The sequence below is a fragment of the Mustelus asterias genome, chromosome 1 (genome assembly GCF_964213995.1).
Source record: "Mustelus asterias chromosome 1, sMusAst1.hap1.1, whole genome shotgun sequence".
Taxonomy (NCBI): Eukaryota; Metazoa; Chordata; class Chondrichthyes; order Carcharhiniformes; family Triakidae; genus Mustelus; species Mustelus asterias.
Genome location: NC_135801.1, coordinates 87,744,497 through 87,769,003, shown reverse-complemented (window position 1 = coordinate 87,769,003; position 24,507 = coordinate 87,744,497). Strand labels below are relative to the sequence as shown.

General features: G+C 40.9%; 1 protein-coding gene across 2 annotated transcripts in view; it reads left to right on the top strand.

Annotated features, from left to right (window-relative positions):
* The window catches only part of rab28 (RAB28, member RAS oncogene family), a 153,116-nt gene that overhangs the window by 5,101 nt on the left and 123,508 nt on the right, over positions 1-24,507 (top strand). For both annotated transcript variants that reach the window (XM_078214933.1, XM_078214924.1), the window contains exon 3: positions 11,771-11,859. In XM_078214933.1, the coding sequence (XP_078071059.1) occupies positions 11,771-11,859 (89 nt within the window). The remainder of the gene's footprint in view (positions 1-11,770; positions 11,860-24,507) is intronic.

The window sequence follows — 24,507 nt, the reverse complement described above, 5'->3', positions numbered from 1 at the left end:
TATCCGAAGATCAGAGGCCGAATGCCCGTGACCGCTGAAGTGTTCCCCAACAGGAAGAGAACATTCTTGCCTGGTGATTGTCGAGCGGTGTTCATTCATCCGTTGTCGTAGCGTCTGCATGGTCTCCCCAATGTACCATGCCTCGGGACATCCTTTCGTGCAGGAGAACACACATTTCAATATTTACAAGAAGGACTCCACTCCAACCATTGAGTTTGAGGGGTATCGCAGCAAAACTAACAACTTACACAGGAGAAGCCTTCAAGATTAAAGGGTACTACCATGGTACCTGTAAGCTATCAGCAGCAGTCCGCTCAGCTCCCAGTAATAATGTGAGGCTAAAGGCCAGGTCTTTTGGGCCGTGATTGGCTCAAGATAATCAAGTTAAACTGGATGGAAACCTTCTAAGTATGGGAAGGGGGACTACCTGAGTTAATGAAAAAGTATGTTTTTGTGACTAAAAAATAAAGGGCCTCCAGGTGAAAATCTCTGCAGATCCAGAGTTGACCCTTGTTTTTTTTTAGAGCAAGACCAGAACCATATGCCTTTGTGAGAAAAGTTGGACACGGAATTGAAGAGATTGCAAGAACTGGGTATTATCCAGCCAGTTCAATTCACAGAGTGGGCAGCACCCAAAGTTCCCGTGATAAAGCCTGACAAAATCGTCCGCATCTGTGGAGACCACAAATTAACAGTTAATCAGGCTGCCAAGATAGATAAGTAATTATTCAGTCCCGAAGATTGAAGACTTGTATGCAAAGCTGGCCAGAGGTCAGTATTACACAAAGCTGGATATGAGCCACGCAAATCAGCAACTTGAGTTAGACTATGTTTCCTGAGGTTATGTTACGATAAACTAACACAAAGGTTTGTTTTAGTGTACGTGTCAATGACACACCAAAGGGTAGGCATGTGCTATTTTCTAGAGAATAATGGAAAGTCTATTGCAAGGACTGCCCTGAGTTGTTGTATACCTGGATGATGTTTTGATATCTGGATTGACGGAAGCTGAGCACCTTGCTTGCAGCAGGTGCTAAAGAAATTTCAAGAGGCTGGCGTTCGCCTCAAGAAAGAGAAATGTACTTTTCAAGTCACCGAGGTAGCCTATCTGGGGTGTCGTGTAGATGCACAAGGATTACACCCCATGAAAGGTCTGAGCAATAAAGGAGGCACCAGAGAAATACATCTGAGCTCAAGACTTTCTTAGGAATGTTGAACTACGATGGGTGTTTTCTACCAAAGTTGTCAACATTATTGGCCTTGCATAAGCTGCTAAAGAGAAAAGCTTTTAACAGAGTGAAGCAATTGCTACATTCATCGAGTTTATTGGTGCATTTCAACCCATCTAAGGAATTGGTGTTAACCTGCGATGTCTCTCCATATGGTGTCGGTAGAGTATTGTTTCATAAAATGGACAATGGATCTGAAAGAACCTCTGAGGCTGAAAATATTGAAAAAGAAGGCTTGTCAATAGTATATGGGATAAAGGAGTTCCATCAGTATGCATATGGGTGGCATTTTCCCATTGCTACAGACCACAAACCACTCCTGGGTGAAGACAAGGCTATTCAATTGCATTGGCAAGAATTCAGTGTTGGAGGTTAATTATGTCTGCCAATGAATATAGATTCAAGCACTGGCCTAAAACACCTATGATGTGGGGATGCTGGCGTTGGACTGGGGTAAACACAGTAAGCAGATTCACAACACCCAGGTCAAAGTCCAACAGGTTTATTTGGTAGCACAAGCCACAAGCTTTCGGAGCGCTGCCCCTTCATCAGGTGAGTGGGAGTTGTGTTCACCAACAGGGCATATGAAGACAGAAACTCAATTTACAAAATAATGATTGGAATGCGAGTCTTTACAGGTAATCAAGTCTTAAAGGTACAGACAATGTGAGTGGAGAGAGGGTTAAGCACAGGTTAAAGAGATGTGTATTGTCTCCAGCCAGGACAGTTTGCGAGATTTTGCAAGCCCAGGCAAGTCGTGGGGGTTACAGATAGTGTGACATGAACCCAAGATCCCAGTTGAGGCCGTCTTCATATGCGTGGAACTTGGCTATCAGTCTCTGCTCAGCGACTCTGCGTTGTCGTGTGTCGTGAAGGCCGCCTTGGAGAACACTTACCCGAAGATCAGAGGCCGAATGCCTGTGACCGCTGAAGTGTTCCTCAACAGGAAGAGAACACTGTTGCCTGGTGATTGTCGAGCGGTGTTCATTCATCCGTTGTCGTAGCGTCTGCATGGTCTTTACCTGTAAAGCGTCTTTACCTGTAAAGACTCGCATTCCAACCATTATTTTGTAAATTGAGTTTGTGTCTTTATATGCCCTGTTTGTGACAGAACTCCCACTCACCTGAGGAAGGGGCAGCTCTCCAAAAGCTTGTGGCTTGTGCTACCAAATAAATCTGTTGGACTTTAACCTGGTGTTGAGACTTCTTACTAGAACACCTATTGCAGATGTGCTTTAATTGCTTGCCTCTACCAGGCGTGTAGCATTTCCCCTTGTACTGCAGGAAATTATTATGGCTTTTAATTTCTTGGATACGTTGCTAGCTTCAGTTCAGCAAATCAAGTGCTGGACCAGCAGGGATCTGCTGTTGTCCAAAGTGAGACACAGGATACTAATAGGTTGGGCCAGTGAGCCAGTTTCTGAAGAGATAAGTTGCAAAGGTGACATCATATTTCGGGTAGCCAGAGTAGTCATCCCTGTACCAGGAAGGGAGTTGTTCCTAGCCGAATTGCACAGTGCCCATCTGGGTATATCTAAGATGAAGATGCTCGCTCGGAATCATGTGTGGTGGCTTGGCATCGATGCTGACATTGAGAGCCGAGTGAAACACTGTGTGCCAATTGCAACAAAGGTTGCCTGCTACAGCCCCACTGCACCTTGGGAATTGCTGGGCTGGCCATGGGTATGAGTTCATATTGATTATGTGGGACTATTCTTGGGCACAATGTTTTTGCTCCTTGTTGCCTATTCAAAGTGGATAGAAGTGTTTGAAATAAAGCCTATGACATTGCACGCTATAATTGAGAAATTGTATCAGTGTTTTTCAATCCACGGAATACCTGAAGTCATAGTGTTGGATAATGGAACAGTCTCTGAGTGCTGAATTTCTAAATTTCATCTTCTTAAATCGTATTGAGCACATCAGGACTGCACCTTACCAATCAGCATCCAACAGACTGGCTGAACAAGCAGTCCAAACCATCAAGGCAGGCCTTAAGAAACAGTCAGAGGTGACCTTTGGGACCAGAACCTCACGATTCCTTCTGGGCTATCGAACCATTCTGCACTCTACAACGGGAGAGCTGCTAGCAGAGTTGTTGATGGGTCGGCATCTTAGGACCAGACTAAACCTGATATTTCCGAATTTCCTGGGAAGTGTAGAGGCCAGTCAGTAGAAAAATAAAGATTCAGGCAAATCAATAAGGTTTTCAATGGAGGATGCCATGTATGTCAGAAAGTTTGAGTCCCAGGAGTTGCTGTATCAAAAATAGGACCTTTTGTCTTATGAAGTGGATGTACAAGGAATCGTCCAGAAGCATGTAGACCTATAAATGATTTGGAAGAAGGTGTAACTGGTGTAATCAGCAAGTTTGCGGATGACACGAAGATGGCTGGAATTGCAGATAGCGAAGAGCATTGTTGGGCAATACAGCAGGATATAGATAGGCTGGAAAATTGGGCGGAGAGGTGGCAGATGGAGTTTAATCCGGATAAATGCGAAGTGATGCATTTTGGAAGAAATAATGTAGGGAGGAGTTATACAATAAATGGCAGAGTCATCAGGACTATAGAAACACAGAGGGACCTAGGTGTGCAAGTCCACAAATCCTTGAAGGTGGCAACACAGGTGGAGAAGGTGGTGAAGAAGGCATATGGTATGCTTGCCTTTATAGGACGGGGTATAGAGTATAAAAGCTGGAGTCTGATGATGCAACTGTATAGAACGCTGGTTAGGCCACATTTGGAGTACTGCGTCCAGTTCTGGTCGCCGCACTACCAGAAGGACGTGGAGGCATTGGAGAGAGTGCAGAGAAGGTTTACCAGGATGTTGCCTGGTATGGAGGGTCTTAGCTATGAGGAGAGATTGGGTAGACTGGGGTTGTTCTCCTTGGAAAGACGGAGAATGAGGGGAGATCTAATAGAGGTATACAAGATTATGAAGGGTATAGATAGGGTGAACAGTGGGAAGCTTTTTCCCAGGTCGGAGGTGACGATCACGAGGGGTCACGGGCTCAAGCTGAGAGGGGCGAAGTATAACTCAGACATCAGAGGGACGTTTTTTACACAGAGGGTGGTGGGGGCCTGGAATGCGCTGCCAAGTAAGGTGGTGGAGGCAGGCACGCTGACATCGTTTAAGACTTACCTGGATAGTCACATGAGCAGCCTGGGAATGGAGGGATACAAACGATTGGTCTAGTTGGACCAAGGAGCGGCACAGGCTTGGAGGGCCGAAGGGCCTGTTTCCTCTGCTGTACTGTTCTTTGTTCTTTGTTCTTTTGTTTTACAAGGATGTGAGCAGCACCCAGTACTGCCACCATTTTGCCAGTGGAAAACATTGTTGGCTATCCAAGCAGTGAAGTACCAAGTCAGCCTGTTGTAGGTGAGTCTGTAATCCCCATGGAAATGGATGAAGCTAAGTTACTCGTATCTGAGGAGATACTTGGTATAGTGGTTTTTGCAGAAAGCACCCCCAACAGAGTAGTTATGCCACTCCACTAGAAATTGGAAACCATCTGAGAGACTCAATTTATGAGGGACTGAATGCATGTGCTTACTGTTCTAATTATTGGGGACTGAATAACTTTATTATTAATGTAAAAAGAACTTAGAGGGGAAGGAATGTGGTGTTTGACTCCTTTATGGGGCGTTTGGCCGAGTGCTGTGATGTGACTTGGGTAACCAATCAGGGACCAGGGTGGGTGGATTACTTTAGCAAATGTAAGCTTCGGTATCAGCTCGATCCTGAGAGCTGACTGGCAGCCATGAGGCTGCAAGCCTCTGTATTATCGTTCCATGTAAATAAACATTGCAGTTATTATTTACCTAACTAGAATTATAATACTTTAATGCTTCAAGATTCTCAATTCCTCTCTGAAAACAAAGCTTATAAATTACCTGTTAACTTATGTGGTTTTAAAAAAAAGAACCTGTCTAGAATCCTGTTGGGGTAGATTCTGTGTGTGCTGGTTTTAAGCAGATATGAACCTGACCTTGGTCTCATTAGAACTTGGTGTATTGTGTCCAGCTTTATTTTATTTTTTGACATTTCTTCATCTTTCTTCATCAAATCATCGATTAATTTTACCCGAGTGTTTCGTCAGTGGAAGAAACTATCCATTAAATATTCTTCTCTGTCCCTCTAGTATAGTCTAATAATTTCCTGTTGATCTAGCAGAGGATGATTGTGAAAGCGATACTATTGAAGCTATCTATTAAGAAAGTCAATGGCCCTTAAAATACAAAAAGTATCATAGCACAAATCCCAAAGTAATGAAGGATAGTAAAGGCTTGAAAATATTTGGAAAAGAAAATTGTGTCCAATGATGGAGAGTGACAAATGGTATGCCCTTGTTCAAGAAACTGGAAGGATTTTGGTTTTGGAGTGGGGTGGGGAGGGGGCACAGGAGAGAGAAGGTGAGATATAAAATTATAATTCAAATCATCACATTGTTGGTTCCATTTAGAAAGGGCAGTTTATGCCTGACTAATTTCATCAAATATTCTGAGGAGATCAGGATGCAAGGATAAAGGTACTGTGATGGATGTTATTGGTGGATTTTCAGGGGAGTTTCAATGAAATGTAATACATTATGAAACTTAAACCACTGGTATGGAAGAAAATTGGACTGTGTTCTACTCTCCAGCTATCACTCATCCCATGCAAAGAATGGTTGCAAATTGATATTCATATTGGAGTGTGATATTTTCCATTTTATTTGATTGATTTGGAAATAAGCACAAGAAAAATGCTGTTGAATGCTAAAATTTGCCTATGATACCAAACTGTAAAAGGAGTAAAGGACGAGTAGTTGGCATAGCGGGTAGGTAAGTGTGAGGTACAATTCAGTATAGAAAAATATAATAGTACATTTTAGGATATACTTTTTTTTTTCTTAATTGCAAACATTCTCAACATAGTTTAGAAATAAAGTGATCCAGCGGCACAACTCTATAGTTCTTTTAAGGTGAGACTGCAGATTGTTTTTTTTAAAGCAGCAACAGCTTGCATTTATACAACATCCTTAACATTGTAAGAGATGGATAGGCAGCAAGTCAAGCAGGCTGCTTTTTGTCCTGAATGATGTAAACCTTCTGGAGTGTTTGAGCTGCAGTCATCCAGGCAAGTGGATTTTCTTCCATCATACTCCTACCTTGGGCCATTGTAGGTGGAGGAAAGGCTTTGGGGAGTCAGGAGTTGTGATTCATTGCAGATTACCCTTAACTGCTTTTGTACCATTGGCATTTATGTGGCTGCTACAGTTAAGTGTCTAATCAGTGGTGACCCTGTATTTTGATGTAGGGTGATTTAAAGATGGTAATGTCAGTGAATGTTGGTGGTTAGATTCATTCTATTGGAGATGGTCATTGCTTGGCATTTGTGTAGCATGACTGTTACTTGCCGCTCATCTGCCAAATGTTGTTGCGGTTTGCTGTATGCAAGCATATAGACTGTTTTGTTAGAGGAGTTGTGAGTAGTACTGAACACTGCGCAATCATCAGGGACCATTCCCATTTCTGACCTTATGATAGAAGGAAGGTCATTGATGAAGCAACTGAAGATAGTCAGGCCAAGGACACTACCCTAAGGAGCTCCTGCAGCAATGTCCTGGAATTTAGATGATTGGTCTTTAACAACCACAACCATCTTCATTTTGTGCTAGGTATGACTCCAATAGAGAGTTTTTTGCTGATTACCCGTTGACTTCAATATTTCTAGTACTCCTTGATGATGGTGTGTCAAATGCTGCCATGATGTCAAGGAATTGAGTTCTTCTGTCTATGTTTGGACTAAGGCTGTCAATAAATCTGGACGCAGTAAGAAGTCTAACAACACCAGGTTAAAGTCCAACAGGTTTATTTGGTAGCAAAAGCCACTTTTGCTACCAAATAAACCCGTTGGACTTTAACCTGGTGTTGTTAGACTTCTTACTGTGTTTACCCCAGTCCAACGCCGGCATCTCCACATAATAAATCTGGAGCCAAGTGGTTCTGGTGGAATGCAAGTTGAGCATCAGTGAGCAGGTTATTGGTTAATAACTGCTGCTGGCAAGCACTATCGTGACCCCTTCCATTACTTTGATAATTGGGATGAGGCTGCTAATTGCCTGGATAGGATTTTTCCTGCTTTTTTGTGGACAGGACATATCTGGGCAATTTCTCACCTTTGTCAGTGTTGCAGCTGAAATTGAAATAGCTTGACTTGAACCGGAGCACAGGCCTTCAGCATTATAGCTGGAATGTGCTACCAAATCACAACTTCACCCTCCACAATACTGACGTTCCAGAACCACTGCTCAACACAACTGAAGTTGAGTGGTCCAAAATCTCACAATCAGTGCCTCATACATCATATCTAATTTCCAGCATGCTGCCTATCACCTTCCTGTATATTAAGAAACCTAGATAAAGAAACACATAATCAAAGCTACTCATGTATGTGAAAACAGTCAGTGTTGAAAAATTCATAGAATCATAGAATCCCTGCAGTGCAGAAGGCGGCCATTCAGCCCATCGGGTCTGCACCGATTCTCCAACAGCGCACATCTTGCCCAGCCTTGTAACTCCACACATTTAACATGTTGATCCCCCTAACTTGAACATCTTTGGGCACCATGGGACAGTTTAGCATGGCCAATCCACCTACTCTGCACATCTTTAGAATGTGGGAGGAAACCCACGTAGACACGGGGAGAATCACCCAAGGCTAGAATTGAACCAGGGTTCCTAGCGCTGAGGCAGCAGTGCTAATCACTGTCATACCCCAAATTTCCAAAATCCTAGAACACCGCACTAAAAATGAAACTTGTCTTACTTAGCTGTCATTAATCAATGACACTGATAAGTTGTATGACAAGCACTCCTAGGTGCAAATCACTATGAGCAGTGTCATGGCTGAGCTAGTAAAATATTAGGTTTTGTAGATAGTGCAAACTTGCCAGAAAGTTGTTACTTTCTGCCATGTGTATCAAATCTAAAATAAATGGATGCGTCATATTTATCCACAATAGATAGTCGTTCTGTAATGTATTTCTTGTTGCATGGTCTCCAAGGCAGATGGTGTTTGTTGTCTTCAGTGAGGCTTCTAATATGGGGCTTGTTTCACAATACAGAATTTGATACAGGGCAGAAGGAGACTATTAGGCCAGTTGTGTCTACACCATCTCTCTGAGCATTTCACCCATCTTCTCCACATAACCCTGTACATTCTTACTTTTCAGAAATTAGTCTAATTCCCTTCTGAATGCCTCAATTGAATCTGTCTCCAGCGCATTCTCTCAGGTAGTGCATTCCAGACCTCATCCACCCCCTACACTAAAAAGTTTTTTCCTCATGTTACTTTTGCTTCTTTAAATCTGTGCTCTCTTGCTCTTGATCCTTTCATGAACAGGAATGGTTTCTCCCTATCTATTCTGTCCAGATTACTCATGGTTTTGAATATCCTATTAAATCTTCCTTCAGCCCTCTCTTCACCAATACTACTCCAATATTCATAACTGAAGTTCCTCATTCCAAGAAGCATTCTCATGAATCTTCTGTATTCTCTCCAATGCCTTCACATCCTTACTAAAATGCGATGCCCAGAACTGCATGCAATAGTCCGAGTTCTAACTAGTGTGCAATGAAAGTTTTACATAACCTCCTTGTTTTTGCACTCTATTATTAAAGCCTAAGATACTTTATGCTTTACTTACTGCTTCCTCAACCCCTGCTACCACCATCCATGACTAATGCACATATATTCCAGGATACTACTTTCTTATCCCACTTTTTGATGCCACCACCCCATGTGATAGTGAAATCATAGTAAATGCTTAAACAAATGAACTTTGGCTCTCGTGAACCCAACGCTTGGGATTTCTTTGCTGTGGAGGGAAGAATTGCCTAAAGGGTTTCCCTGAACAGTGAGCCCATGTACTGTAAATACCAATTTATATTTGACAATTACAATATAACCAAAGTATGCATTTTAAATAACTCTGTTTTAATTCATTAAAAAAAAGTGAAACTTCTAGGAGGGGAAGGAATTGATGAAGGCAAACCTCCATCCTCTGATCTTTATTTCGCCTGATCTGAGCATTCTTCTATTGCCACTCCCTTCTACCACTGCTTGTAACTCCTGACTGTCTGGTCCAAACGTAACTTCTCTGTGCTTCTGCTGCCACTATCCTTAGCACATTTCCTTTCCCTGGTCCTATTGCTGATCTGCCATCAAGCATTCCACTGTTAAGTTCCTGGCCTGCAGAGTAGTGCTTTTCTTAGCACCATTCTTTATCTTCCTCCTTAGTACTTCCACAATATTATTTCCTCCATTACTTGCGAACCTCCCATTGCAGAGAGTATAAAACAGTATTATTCTCCAACTTGCAGTAAGCCTTTACAAATATCTCGTAAAGTCTCAGCTGGAGTATTGTCCACAATTCTCCTACTTTAGAAGGACCTCTGGGCTTTGGAGATGTTGCAGAGGAGGTTTCATAAGGTGATACTGTGACTAAGGAATTTCAGTTACACAGAAAGATTGGAGCAGCTGGGTTTGTTTTCCTTAAAGGAGAGAAGGTTAAAAGTAGACCCAAGAGACATTGATGAGTGGCTTTGATAGAGCAAGCTGGGAGACACTATTTCCACAGTCAAGTCGGTCCGTTATCAGAGGTCATAGATTTAAAGTAATTAGCAAAAGAACTCTAGGGGAAACAAGCAGGAATTTCTTTGGACAGAAAGGGGGGCGGGTGGGGGGGGGGGGAAATGAAATTCCAGAAGAACTTTCAAAAGGCAATTGGACAGGTAATCTAAGAAGACTAATTTGAAGTGTTATTATGAAAAAGCTGTGGTGTGGGACCAAATTGGACAGCACTTTAAAAGAGCTAGCACAGACATGGTGGGGTGAAATGTCTCCTTCTGTGCCATACGATTCTATGATTATGGCTTTAAAAGGAAACTTGGTTCATGGATGGAGATACCTAACCCTCCACTGAAGTCCTAACCTCATCTTACTTGGTTATCCCCTTCTTTGCCTGTGCCATCTAAACCACTATTGTGACAGTATGGCCTTTGTCACCAAAGCACTCCTTTTGATTTGCCTCCCAAGAAAGAGATGTGGTTGACAACTAGCAATAAAAGTGACTTTGACAGAGCTGTGAATATTTTGTTTCTTGGTGCTGCTGCACACTATGTTACTATGGTACTAAATTTATTTATTTTAATAAAAATATTCAAATACAAACCTTTGAAAACATAGGTTTTGGACAATTCACTTTTTTTTTTGAAGCAAATCAAATAGCTTGGGAGAATGATTTATTTCCCCCCAAAAATGGCCTTGAAATGTTCATAATATATTAGGAATTTGTTTGGCTCAAATTTGAGTTGTAAAAGAAGTGCCCTACTTTCTCTTCAGTGATTGACATCGTGGAAGGCCCAAATCAACTTTGGTGGAAATACTAAGATTAATAAATTTGGTTGGATTAATAGTTGACAAAAGTTGTGTGTGAACATTTTAAATTCCATATAAAGGCCCTTTAGCAATGAAGTATTCAAAATTGAGGATCCTGAATACTAGCCTGAAAGAAGTGTCTGATTGTCCCATCATTGCATGTGTTCATAGAGTTCTGATTATTATTGAATAAACTCTTTCTTAAAGGATCTACTGTAAGATATGTTTTAATAGTTAGTTGGGAGGCATCCAGTAAATAGGTCTATGTTGCTGAATGGATTATTTCAGACTTGTTAATGAAAAATAGCCAAAATAATGTTTGAGTTCCCTCCTTGGCTTTTGACACTTAAAATAGTGTTAAGAGTTATGCCAAAAATATTTTACAAGGTTATTGCTAAATCCCAGTGGTGGTTTTAAATTCTGCCCAGTATGAACTGGTCAGTGTGTTGGCCTAGTTTTTTTTTAATGCAATGTAAAATTTGTTGATTTTTGTTTATTTCCTCCATTGCTACTATTTGTCACTTTCTTTCTGTAACATACGGTGATGGAGAAGAGAGACAGTCCTTGAAACTGCCTCAGAAAGATCTCGAGAATGTATTAGATGAATGCCTGCTCTCTAATTTGTTGACTGTAGCAGCCACATGAAAACTACGGAAAAATGTGATACCAACTTTTAAATAATGATCTTGGTCAGTTCGTATTTCAGAAATTAAACTAGTTACAAATATTATCACATTCATTTTCTAATTAATGTAAGTGTAGACTTCAGGTCCAGGTTCTTTTCTAACTCCTTAGATGGATATTGTCTAAGCTACTTGCATGGTTTTAAGATGTAATTCTTTCAGGGGATGAGGCAAAGTAAACAGGTATCTTCCTTGTGTGGGTATTCATTCATATACATTTAGTAGTTAGATTTCATGTTTTATGTGTAGCTCTTGTATTGAATATACCAATCAAGCATTCACAACGAAGCAACTCTGTCTAAAATGTTGATGCTACTTTAACACTGCGACACCACAGGAACATTAACGGAAATCATTCGCTTCCTTTTGTATTTGTAAAATCAATTGTGCCAGCTCATGTACGACTTAGAAGTGTATTCATCTCTTGTGCAGGAAATTTAAATGTTACATTGCAAGTCTGGGATATTGGTGGACAAACAATAGGAGGAAAGATGTTGGACAAATACATCTATGGAGCTCAGGTGAGAACTTAAAGTTTTTTAAAAAATCTTCCTTAATACTAAAATAAGGTTATGATATCTGGATGTAAAGCATTAAAATAATAGTGTTTGATATAAACGATCTGGGATATGCACTATGCCCTTCATTGGAAGAAATATTCTTGAAATAGTTTGAATTTGATAGGGATTGTGTTAGGCCAGAGTATTGCACAAATAAAGCAAAAGTATAGTAAAAGCAAGATAGGCGAATTTTGTGAACGTGCTTTTAAATTAGACATTGTTCATGAGTATAGTCTGTAAAGAATGTTAGGTTGTATATAGAGGTCCATGTATGATGCAGCTGCCTTCTGCATATTTTTCGTACTCTTTGTACTTAAACAGATGATATGTACTTAAATAAAGTGCAAGAAACTCAGCACCGAGTATTACTTAACAAGCTTATCTTGTGTTTTCAATTCAAGAAGATAAAGTCAGTCTTATGATGAGATAATTAGAACAAAACTAAAAGTTAAAATCTGCTGTTAACTGTTAATTCAATGTACTCATTCTTAAAGCAGCATTTACATTACTTTTAGTTTTATATTTTAAATGTACCATTTTGAATTAGATTTTGCACCGAGTACAACAGTATTTTCGGGTATATGATTAAATGATGTACAAAAGTTCAATACAAAAATTACTCTGTTCCATCACAGCAAAATACCGTTGTATTCGGTGCAAAATCTAAAATTTAAAATGGTACATTTAAAATATAAAACTAAAAGTAATGTAAATGCTGCTTTAAGAATGAGTGCATTAAATTAATATTTAACAGATTTTAACTTTTAGTTTTGTTCTAATTATCTCATCATAAGACTGACTTTATCTTCTTGAATTGAAAACACAAGGTAAGCTTGATAAGTAATATTCGGTGCTGAATTTCTTGCACTTTTGCATAATAATCATAGAATCTACAGTGCAGAGGGAGGCCATTTGGCCCATTGAGCCTGCACTAAAAACAACCGCACCCAGATCCCATCCCCGTAACCCCACATATTTACAGTCCTAATCCCCTTGACGCTAAGGGGCAATTTATCATGGCCAATCAACCTAACCCGCACATTGATGGACTGTGGGAGGAAACTGGAGCACCTGGAGAAAACCCATGCAGACACGGGGAGAACATGCAAACTCCTCAGAGACTGTCACCTGAGGCCGGAATTGAACCCGGGTTCCTGGTGCTGTGAGGCAGCAGTGTTAGCCACCATGCTACCCCAGGATTCCAATAGGCTGTGTTCATATGTAAAAGATTTTGGTAAATGTAATTTTGACTCCATTACTTACAGCTGACAGTGGTAGGTTTGAAAGTCACAAAAATATGTCACTGCTGATTTGCTCTGTTTTCATCAGAATAGTGCAAAATAAAAAGGTGCACGCACCCTTTCATTTAGAAGCTCTGGAGAAGAGTGATATTGGACTCTGTTTCTCTCTCCACAGATGCTGCCAGACCTGCTGAGTTTTTCCAGCATGGTTTTGTATTTCTCTCATTTAGGAGATGGATTTGGGTGGCATGGTGGCACAGTGGTTAGCACTGCTGCTCACAGCGCCAGGGACCCGGGTTCGATTCCTGGCATGGGTCACTGTCTGTGCAGAGTCTGCACTGTCTCCCTGTGTCTGTGTGGTTTTCCTCCGGGTGCTCTGATTTCCTCCCACAGTCGGAAAGGCGTGCAGGTTAGATGCATTGGTCATACTAAATTCGCCCTTGGTGTACCTGAACAGGTGCCAGAGTGTGGCAACTAGGGAATTTTCACAGTAACTTCATTGCAGTGTTAATGTATGAATACATTTATTTATTAAATAAATTTACATATTTTATAGCGTAAACTTTAGAATGCAAAAGCTGTATACACCCTTTTAAAAAAAAATTATTTCTTGCAATAAATAATTTTTAAGTCACCCCATATTTATGCCAGAAAGTATTGTTACAGAATATGAACTCCCTATATTGAGAAATAATGTGTGATTTTAAAATATCTCGGAATTCCACACCTCTGATGTAGTCTACTTCTCTCACTGTTAGCTGGTCGATATGTAGTATAGAATGATGCATGTAAATGACTAAAGAAATCACCATAGAAGTCAGGCTAAACTGGTGAACACACTTGATGTAAGCTCCATTGTTCAAAAAAAATGTCTATGTACTTGAGTATCTTGACATTACATTTGCAATTTTTAAATTTCTGTTCTTATGTTTTATTTTTCTGCTTGTTCTTTTATCTCATTTTATTTTGCATATTGTATTAATTTTCACTCCACAGGCCATGAAGCAATGGAATAATGTATACTGGTTAATCATACAATTTGTTTTTCAATTTTAAATCTTTGCCCATGTAGATTCTGTCCTTGTGTGATCTCCCAGAACATCCTTGCATTCTGATGCTGTGGTCAAAACCTCTATCCGACCTCTACTTTTTTTCTGCTTTGAGTCAACAGTTCCAACTTCTCCAGTCTCTCTCCACAATTGAAATCCCACATCTTTAGTAACTTTCTCGTAAATCTCTTCTGCACTCTCTCTTTAAGGTCGTGACATCATGCCTAAAATTTGGTGCCCAGAGTTGAACATAAAGTGTATTATTTATTAGTCACAAGTAAGGCTTACATTAATACTGCAATGAAGTTACTATGAAATTCCCCTCGTTGCTACACTCCGATGCCTGTTCGGGTCAATCCACCTAACCAGCACGTCTTTCAGACTGTGGGAGGAAACTGGAGCACCCGGAGGAAACACGGGGAGAACGTGCAAACTCCACACAGACAGTGACCCAAGCCAGGAATCGAACCCAGGTCCCTGACGCTGTGAGGCAGCAGTGCTAACCACTGTGCCACCATGCCACCCACATCCAGCCGAGGTCTAATTAGTGTCTCATAAAGATTAGACATAATTTCTTTGCATTCGTGCTGTTTGTTATTAATAAAGCTAATGAACTCATATTTGTCTGCAGTATTCTCAAGTTGTCCTGCCACCTTCAAAGATTTGTGTTTTAGTATTCTGGAGGCGCTCTTTTCCTGCACCACTTCTAAATTAAAATTTATATTACCTCTCCTCCATTCTTGCAAGCAAAATGTATAATATCACACTTCTCTGCATTAATCTGCCATGTGTCTGTCCATTCACTGGTACATCTGCAGCCTCCTCCTTTAAGTTTTGTGCTAGCTGCCTACAGTACTTTGAAATTATGTCCTGTATATCTAAGTTAAGGTAATTAACAAGTATCAAAAGAGGTGATTCTATTCAATATTTATTTTAAGCTGTGTGGTCACCCAGAAACCAGAATATCCCTGCACAAGCCATGCGCATGTCAGTCTCTTCTAATTCCTGCGTATGCTTGACCACAGGAAAAAGTTTAAAGGGGTCACACACTTGAACAAATTGTCTATACAATCCAAAGAAAAAATAGAGGGAATACTGGTCCTAATGCTGATTGGTGGAAACACTATTGTATACTTCTGTCCAGTCTGTAAAACAACTGTTCATCGCTCCTCGCAGTTTCTTAACCAATTTCATATCCACACTACCACTTTCCATTTAATACTAGGGGTTTCAATTTTGCCAACAGATCTATTACTTGGTACTTTATCAAAAGACCTTTGAACATCCATATACAGAATATACTCTCATCAGGGGAGGGGATGGCCTAGTGGTATTATTGCTAGACTATTAATCCAGAAACTCAGCTAATGTTCTGGGGACCCGGGTTTGAATCCCGCCATGTCAGAGGTGGAATTTGAATTCAATCAAAAACATCTGGAATTAAGAATATACTGATGACCATGAAACCATTGTTGATTGTCGGAAAACCCATCTGGTTCACTAATGTCCTTTAAGGAAGGAAATCTACTGTTCTTACCTGATCTGGCCTACATGTAACTCCAGAGCCACAGCAATGTGGTTGACTTTTAACTGTCCTCTGAAATGGCTGAGCAAGCCACTCAGTTCAAGGGTGACTAGAGATGGCCAATAAATGCTGGCCAGCCAGAAACGCCCATGAATGAATGAACACAAATGAATTTTTAAAAATGGCCGTCTCCCTCCAGAAAAGATTAGGTTTGGAAGCTGTTGGGAACTAAAATCACATTTCAATAATGGCTCTATTATTATTAAAATTTAGAATGAAATAATGCTTTGCACATTCATTTACAGGCCATTTGTTTTTTTTTTGTAACAGAGACTCAGATCAGTTTAATATTCTTGAAGAACAAAGAAAGATTCAAGAATTTTGTTTTTAAAAGCTCTATTTATATTTTTTTAATCAACTTGATTCAAATATTTCCCATTGTAAATTTATGACTATTATATTGAATTATTTGCTGATTAGTTGTTTGTTTAATACGTTTACTTCAAATTTTAATCTGCTAAAGAAGGCCTGATGTGATACTGTATTAGTATTGAAGAGTGTCAAGTGAGATATTCTTTTAGAGGATTAAAATAGTCAAGTAGTTGAAATGATCAAACAGGGCTTTCTGTTCATTTACCCAGGATTCTTACTCAAAGCTTGTCCAGATCTCTAAGCAAGTGTTGACACACTAAAAGGTTTGGGGAGTTAGAAGTTGCTTGTGAAAATGATTCAAATATGCGAGCCCAAATAACTTAGCATAAGGAGGTGCACAAAAATCCTATTTATTATGTCCGTGGTGTAAATTCCAAATAATAAAATCCCTGGGGGTGGAGTAAGAAATAAATTTTCCTTGTGAGATACATGCTGGAGCTTTCCGTAGGGCTGAGCATTGCTCGATATCTATTTTTTATAAGGGAAGCATACAGTATGTCTAGGCATCTAAAAACTGACAAAGCCCATGAGGAGTATAGTGAAAGTAGCAAGGAACTTAAACATGGAATTGCAAGGGCTAATAGGGGCCATGAAATGTCTTCAGCAAACAGGGTCAAGGAGAATCCTAAGGCTTTTAATGCATATATTAGGAGCAAGAGAAAGAGTAGGCCCACTCAAGGACTATGGAGGAAACTTATGCGTGGAGCCACAGGAAGTGAGATCCTGAACCAAGGCAGAAGGACATGGCGATGTTGAGGTCAGGGATAGGTGTGTGAACACTCTAGGGAATGTCAATATATCGAAGGAGGAAGTGTTGAGTATCCTAAATTACATTAAGGTAGCCGGGCCCCCAAGGCCGGATGGGCTCTATCCCAGGTTATTGCGGGAGGCAAGGGAAGCAATAGCTGGGGCCCTAACAAAGATCTTCACATCCTCTTTGAGCACAGGCAAGGTTCCAGAGAACTGGAGATTAGCCAATGTTGTTCCCTTGTTTAAGAAAGGAAGCAGGGATAATCCAGGAAATTATAGGTCAGTGAGCCTGATATCAGTGATGGGGAGGTTTTGGAGAAGATACTGAGGAATAGGATATATGCACATTTGGAAGAAAATGGACTAGTTAGTGACAGGCAGCATAGTTTTGTATAGGGAAGGTCATGTCTCACCAACTTGATTGAATTTTTTGAAGAGGTGACAAAGATAATTGATGGGGAAGGGCTGTAGATGTAGTTTATGTGGACTTTAGTAAGGTGTTTAACAAGGTCCCATAGACTGGTACAAAAACTAAAATCACATGGGATTTGGGATGGGCTGGCTAGATAGATACAGAACTGGCTTGGTTATAGGAGTCAGAGAGTAACGGTGGAAGGGTGTTTTTCAGAATGGAGATCTGCAGGGATCAGCGCTGGGACCCCTGTAGTTTGTAGTATATATAAATGATCTGAGGAAAATGTGGGCTGTCTGATTAGTAAGTTTGCCGAAGGCACTAGGTTGATGGAGTTGCTGATGGTGCTGGGGATTGCCAGAGGATGTGGATAGATTGGAGACTTCAGCATAGAAATAGCAAATGGAGTTTAATCCGGACAAATGCGAGATGCTGCATTTTGGAGGATCAAAATTAGGTGCGAATTATACTGTAAAGGGCAAAACCTTTAGGAACATTAACACACAAAGGAATCTGGGTGTGCAGGTCCACAGTTCCCTAAAAAGTGGCGACATAGATGATCAAGGTGATTAAGAAAACATATGTCATGCTCGCCTTCTTCAGCCAGGGCATTGAGTACAAGAATTGAGAAATCATGTTGCAGCTAAGTAAAACCTTGGTTAGGCTGTATTTGGAGTATTATGTGCAGTTCTGGTCATCACACTACCAGAAGAATGTGGAAGCTTTGGAGAGAGTGCAAGGAAGTTCACCAGGATGTTGCCTGACCTCGAGGGTGTTGACTATGAGGAGAGGTTGAATAAACTAGGATTGTTTTCACCGGAAAGACGGAGGCTAAGGGGAGATCTGATAGAGGTCTCCACAATTATGAGAGGAATAGACAGGTTGGATAGTCAGAGGTTTTTTTCAAGGGTGGAAGTGTCAATTACAAGAGGGCACAGGTTCATGGTGAGTGGGGGAAGGTTTTTAAGGGAGATGTGCGGGAGGAAGTTTTTCACACAGTGGTGGGTACCAGGAATGTGCTGCCAAAGGAGGTGGTGGAAGCAGGCATATTCGCAACATTTAAGAGTCATCTGGATGGGTACATGAATAGGGAGGGAATAGAGGGACATCGAGAAAGGGCTAAAGGTTTTTTCTTCAGTTTAGTTAAGGCATCATGATTTTTGGCATGGATTCGGAGGGCCGAAGGGCCTGTTCCTGTGCTGTTCTTTGTATGATTACTGCTGAGCATGAACTGAATTGTAATGATGGAAAATTGAACATATGATATTACCATGCCATCTCGCATTGAAATACACATGCCTATTTTCAGGCTCACATTTCCTCTGTTCACCAAGACTGACAGAATTTTGAGTGGTATTAAAATAAATGGGATTCTGGCATAAAGGGAGAGCATGAAGAGAAATTCAATGTGAAACCAGTTATTTGGCCAATAGTTCACATTAACCGTTGTCCTCCATTAACTATAGTCCTAATTACTTAGTTCTTATGTCCTTTTTTTCCCATCTCATTTCTGATCTATTTTTAAAAGTTGATTATGATCTTTGCTTCAATTACTATCTTTAACAGTCCATTCTACAACCTCAAAACCCTCTGTTTTTAAATAAATGTTTCTTATGCTCTCTCCTAAATCTCTTTGCCCAATCCTCTATCATATCACCTCGATCTTTTCTGTTGTAACAACAAAGCCCCTATTTTTCAAGTCATTTTTGGTATTTGTATTTCCTTATATCTAGCAAACTCTTAGTCAATCTGTGTTGTACTCTTGAGCATTCTTCCTACAACGTGAAACCTAAAACTGCATGCAGTGCCCCACCAAGCAGTTCAGAAAAAGTTTACTCAACTTGACTCTTGGAATGAAAGGATTATCCTATGAGGAACAGGTTGGGCCTGTATCCATTGGAGTTTAAAAGAATCGTATTGAAACCTATAAGATCCTAAGAACTTGAGAAGTTAGATGCTGAGAGGATGTTTCCCCTTATGAGAGAGACTAGAATGAGGTATGCAGTTTTTAAAAAAAGTATCTCATTTAAGACAGAGATGAGGTGAAATTTCTTTTCTGTGGGTCACTAGCCTGTGGAATTCTCTTTTCCCAGATAGCAATGGAGGCAGGGTCATTGAATATTTTTAATGCTGAGTTAGATGGATTTTTACCTGTCACTTTCCAGTTTCCCTCTTCTCTCTTTCTACACTGAATTCCCACACTCACCAAATTACCAAGTTCACAATCTGATTAACTGCACTCAGTGTGGAACTGCTCTCTTTGTGCTTGCTTATCTTGTTACCTTTGATGGATGTAAGGTCTACAAAGTGGATGAGCAGGCTGGCTATGGCACCATGGTGTAGGAAGCTGTGGAGTGTGAATAGGAATGTAGTGGTAGTAGGGAGATGGTATAATGAGGGGGGATAGATACTGTTCTCTGCAGCAAAGATCCAGAGTCCAGAAGGTTGTGTTGCCTGCCCGGTGCCAGGTTTGGTACATCTGTTCAGGGCTGGAAAGGAACTTGAAATAGGAGGGGTAGGATCCAGCCCTCATGGGCCATGTAGGTACCAATGGCATAGGCAGGACAAGGAAAAAGCTTCTGTATAGTCAGGATGAGGTATCAAATTAAGGTGCAGAACCTCAAAGATAATCTATGGATTAATACCTGAGCCACATGTCAATTGGCATAGAGCAAATAAGATTAGAGAGATGAATGCATGGCTCAAAGATAGAAGTTTTTAAAGTTTATTTATTAGTCACAAGTAGGCTTATAGTAACACTGCAATGAAGTTACTGTGAAAATTCCCTAGTTGCCACGCTCCGTTGCCTGTTTGGGTACACTGAAGGAGAATTTAGCATGGCCAATGCACCTAACAGCACATCTTTTGGACTGTGGGAGAAAACCAGAGCACCCGGAGGAAACCCATGCAGACATGGGGAGAACATGCAGCTAGTGACCCTGGTCCCTGGAGCTGTGAGACAGCAGTGCTAACCACTGTGGCACCATGCCGCTCACATTAGTGTGTGTGAAGTGGGTTCTGGTTCATGAGGCACTGCCACTAGTACGAGGGAAAGTGGGGACTGCACTGTTGGGACCTGAACTGTATGGGAATGAGTGTTTTTGTGAATCACGTAACTAGGGAAGTAGAGAGTGCTTTAAACTAAATAAGGGGGATGAGGGATTCAAGCTTGAGTAGATGTAGCAAATCATGGGGTAGACTCAAAGCAGGAGACCAGAATAATAATATGGGAAATGATGGTCATAGAATAGCAGGAATGCACAGAGAGATGAAATGTATGAATACACCAATAGTGAAGTCAAGATGTTACAAGGATGACAAAAAAGGCTCTATATCTGAATGTGCACAGCATTCAAAAAATAAATGAATAGATAGTGCATATTGAAGTAAAGAAATATGATCTGATAAGGCGTTACAGAGATATGGCTGCAGGGTGACAAGAATTGAGCCCAGAATATTGAGCGGTATGTGACATTCAAGAAGAATAGGAAGCGAGGTAAAGGTGGAGGGGTAGCACTGTTATAGAGTCATAGATGTTTACAGCATGGAAACAGGCCCTTTGGCTCAACTTGTTCATGCCACCCAGTTTTTACCATTAAGCTAGTCCCAATTGCCTGCATTTGGCCCATATCCCTCGATACCCATCTTACCCATGTAACTGTCCAAATGCTTTTTAAAAGGCAAAATTGTACCTGCCTCTACTACTACCTCTGGCAGCTCATTCCAAACGTTCACCACCTTCTGCGTGAAAAAACTGCCCCTCTGGACCCTTTTGTATCTCTCCCTTCTCACCTTAAACCTATGCCCTCTAGTTTTAGACTTCCCCTACCTTTGGGAAAAGATATTGACTATCTACTTTATGCCTCTCATTATTTTATAGACCTCTAAAATCACCCCTAAACCGCCTCCGCTTGAGAGGAAAAAAGTCCCAGTATATCCAGCCTCTCCTTGTAACTCAAATCATCAAGTCCTGGCATCATCCCAGTAAATCTTTTCTGCACTCATTTCTGGTTTAATAATATCCTTTCTATAATAGGATGACCAGAACTGTACACAGTATTCCAAGTGTGGCCTTACCAATGTCTTGTACAACTTCAACAAGACGTCCCAACTCCTGTATTCAATGTTCTGGCCAATGAAACCAAGCATGCCGAATGCCTTCTTCACCACTCTGTCCACTTGTGACTCCACTTTCAAGAAGCTATGAACCTGGACCCCAAGATCTCTTTGTTTTATAACTCTCCCCAACACCCTACCATTAACTGAGTAAGTCCTGCCCTGGTTCAGTCTACCAAAATGCATCACCTTGCATTTGTCAAAATTAAACTCCATCTGCCATTCATCAGCTCACTGGCCCAATTGGTCAAGATCCTGCTGCAATCCTAGATAACTTTCTTCACTGTCCACTATGCCACCGATCTTGGTGTCATCTGCAAATTTACTAACCATGCCTCCTAAATTCTCATCCAAATCATTAATATAAATGACAAATATCAGTGTTAATCAAGGATGGCATTGGTGCAATAGTTGAAGATGACTGTGTTTTAGGAGATCAGGATGTAGAATCAGTTTGGGTGAAGATGAGGAATAGTAGGGGAAAGAAATCACTAGCGGAAGTGGCCTACATGCTCCCTAACAGTTTCCACAATTGGATAAAGTATGCAAGAAGACATATTGGGTGCTTATGATAAAGGGACAGCAATAATCATGGGTAATTTTAATCTACATATAAACTGTGAAAATTATTTGGCAGTGGTAGTCTGAATCAGAAGTTCATAGAATGCTTTTGAGGTAGTTTCTTAGAGCAGCACATTCTGGGACCAACCAGAGAGCAGGTTATAATAGACTTGATATTGTGTAATATGACAGGATTAATTAGTGACCTCAGACTGAAAGCACCTCTAGGTTGCAGTGACATTATGATTAAATTTACATCCAATTTGAAAGGGAGAGGAATGGGTCTAATACTAGTATTTTAAAATTAAATAAGGCAACTGTGTGGGCATGAAAACTGGGACACGAGCCAAGAGGATTCATCAATAGTGAAGCTGTGACAGACGTTTAAGTGGATATGTCAGAATATTCAGATAAGGTGTATTCCTACTATAGAGAAAAATTCTAAGGGGAGGACCCACCATCTATGGTTAACTAAAGAGGTTGAGGAAAGCATCAAACTTAAGAATAAAGCTACCCTAGCCCAACTGCACAAAGATGAGTGTCAGGTCAGATGATTGGTTAGAATATAAGGATGGCAGAGAATGACTAAAAGGTTAATCAGGAGAAAGAAATACTGGATGCAATGAACAAATATTTTACTTCTGTCTTCACTAAAAAGCGCATAAGTCACAAAAAGTTTGTATGTAATTAAGAAGGCTAACGAAATGCTATCCTTTTTTCTGTGAAGAATTGAACATAAACCAAGGATGTTATACAGGGCATTGGTGATGCTACATCTTGAATATTACGAGCAGTTTTGGTCTTCCTTAAATAAGGAAGGATGTAAATGCATTGGAAATAGTTCGGAGAAGGTTTACTCGATTGATACCTGGAATGAGCAGGTTGTCTTATGAGGAAAGGTGGACAGACTGGGCTTGCTTCCTTTCGAGTTTAGAAGAGTGAGGGGTGACATGATTGAAGTATATAAGATCCTGAATGGTCTTCACAAGGTGGACATGGAAAGGATGTTTTCTCTAGTAGGTGAGTCCAGAACTAGGGGAAATTAAATTGGGATGTGCCCTTTTAGGACAGAGGTGAGGAGAATTTTTTTCCGCAGGCTGAGAGATTTTGGAACACTTTGCCTCAGAAGGCAATGCAGGTTGGGTCATTGAATATTTTTAAGATGGAGGTAGGTAAATTCATGTTAGACAAGAGAATCGAAGGTTATCGGGGCTAATTGAAATGCTGAACATGAAACACAAAAGTATCTTATTGAAATCAGATCAAGTTCGAGGAGCTGAGTGGACTACGTCTGCTCCTATTTTGTATATTAAAGGCAAATTGTGTTTAATTAACTTGCTTAAGTTTTTTGATGAGGTAACAGGGTTGATGAGGGTAATGCAGTTGATATGGTCCACATGAACTTCCAAAAGACATTTGATAAAAGTGCCTGATAACAGACTTGTCAGTAAAGTTTAAAAGGGACAGTGGCTGCATGATACAAAGTTGATGAGGCGACAGGAAACTAAGTAGGAGAGTTATTTTTGTGGACTGCATTCCTGTATATAGTAGGCTTTGTAAGAAGTTTAACAACACCAGGTTAAAGTCCAACAGGTTTATTTGGTAGCAAAAGCCACACAAGCTTTCGGAGCTCTTAGCCCCTTCTTCAGGTGAGTGGGAATTCTGTTCACAAACAGAGCTTATAAAGACACAGACTCAATTTACATGAATAATGGTTGGAATGCGAATATTTACAACTAATCAAGTCTTTAAGAAACGAAACAATGTGAGTGGAGAGAGCATCAAGACAGGCTAAAAAGATGTGTATTGTCTCCAGACAAGACAGCCAGTGAAACTCTGCAGGTCCACGCAACTGTGGGAGTTACAAATAGTGTGACATGAACCCAATATCCCGGTTGAGGCCGTCCTCGTGTGTGCGGAACTTGGCTATCAGTTTCTGCTCAGCGACTCTGCGCTGTCGTGTGTCGCGAAGGCCGCCTTGGAGAACGCTTACCCGAATATCAGAGGCCAAATGCCCGTGACCGCTGAAGTGCTCCCCAACAGGAAGAGAACAGTCTTGCCTGGTGATTGTCGAGTGGTGTTCATTCATCCGTTGTCGCAGCGTCTGCATAGTTTCCCCAATGTACCATGCCTCGGGACATCCTTTCTTGCAGCGTATCAGGTAGACAACGTTGGCCGAATTGCAAGAGTATGTACCGTGTACCTGGTGGATGGTGTTCTCACGTGAGATGATGGCATCTGTGTCGATGATCCGGCACGTCTTGCAGAGGTTGCTGTGGCAGGGTTGTGTGGTGTCATGGTCACTGTTCTCCTGAAGGCTGGGTAGTTTGCTGCGGACAATGGTCTGTTTGAGGTTGTGCGGTTGTTTGAAGGCAAGAAGTGGGGGTGTGGGGATGGCCTTGGCGAGATGTTCGTCTTCATCAATGACATGTTGAAGGCTCCGGAGGAGATGCCGTAGCTTCTCCGCTCCGGGGAAGTACTGGACAACGAAGGGTACTCTGTCCACTGTGTCCCGTGTTTGTC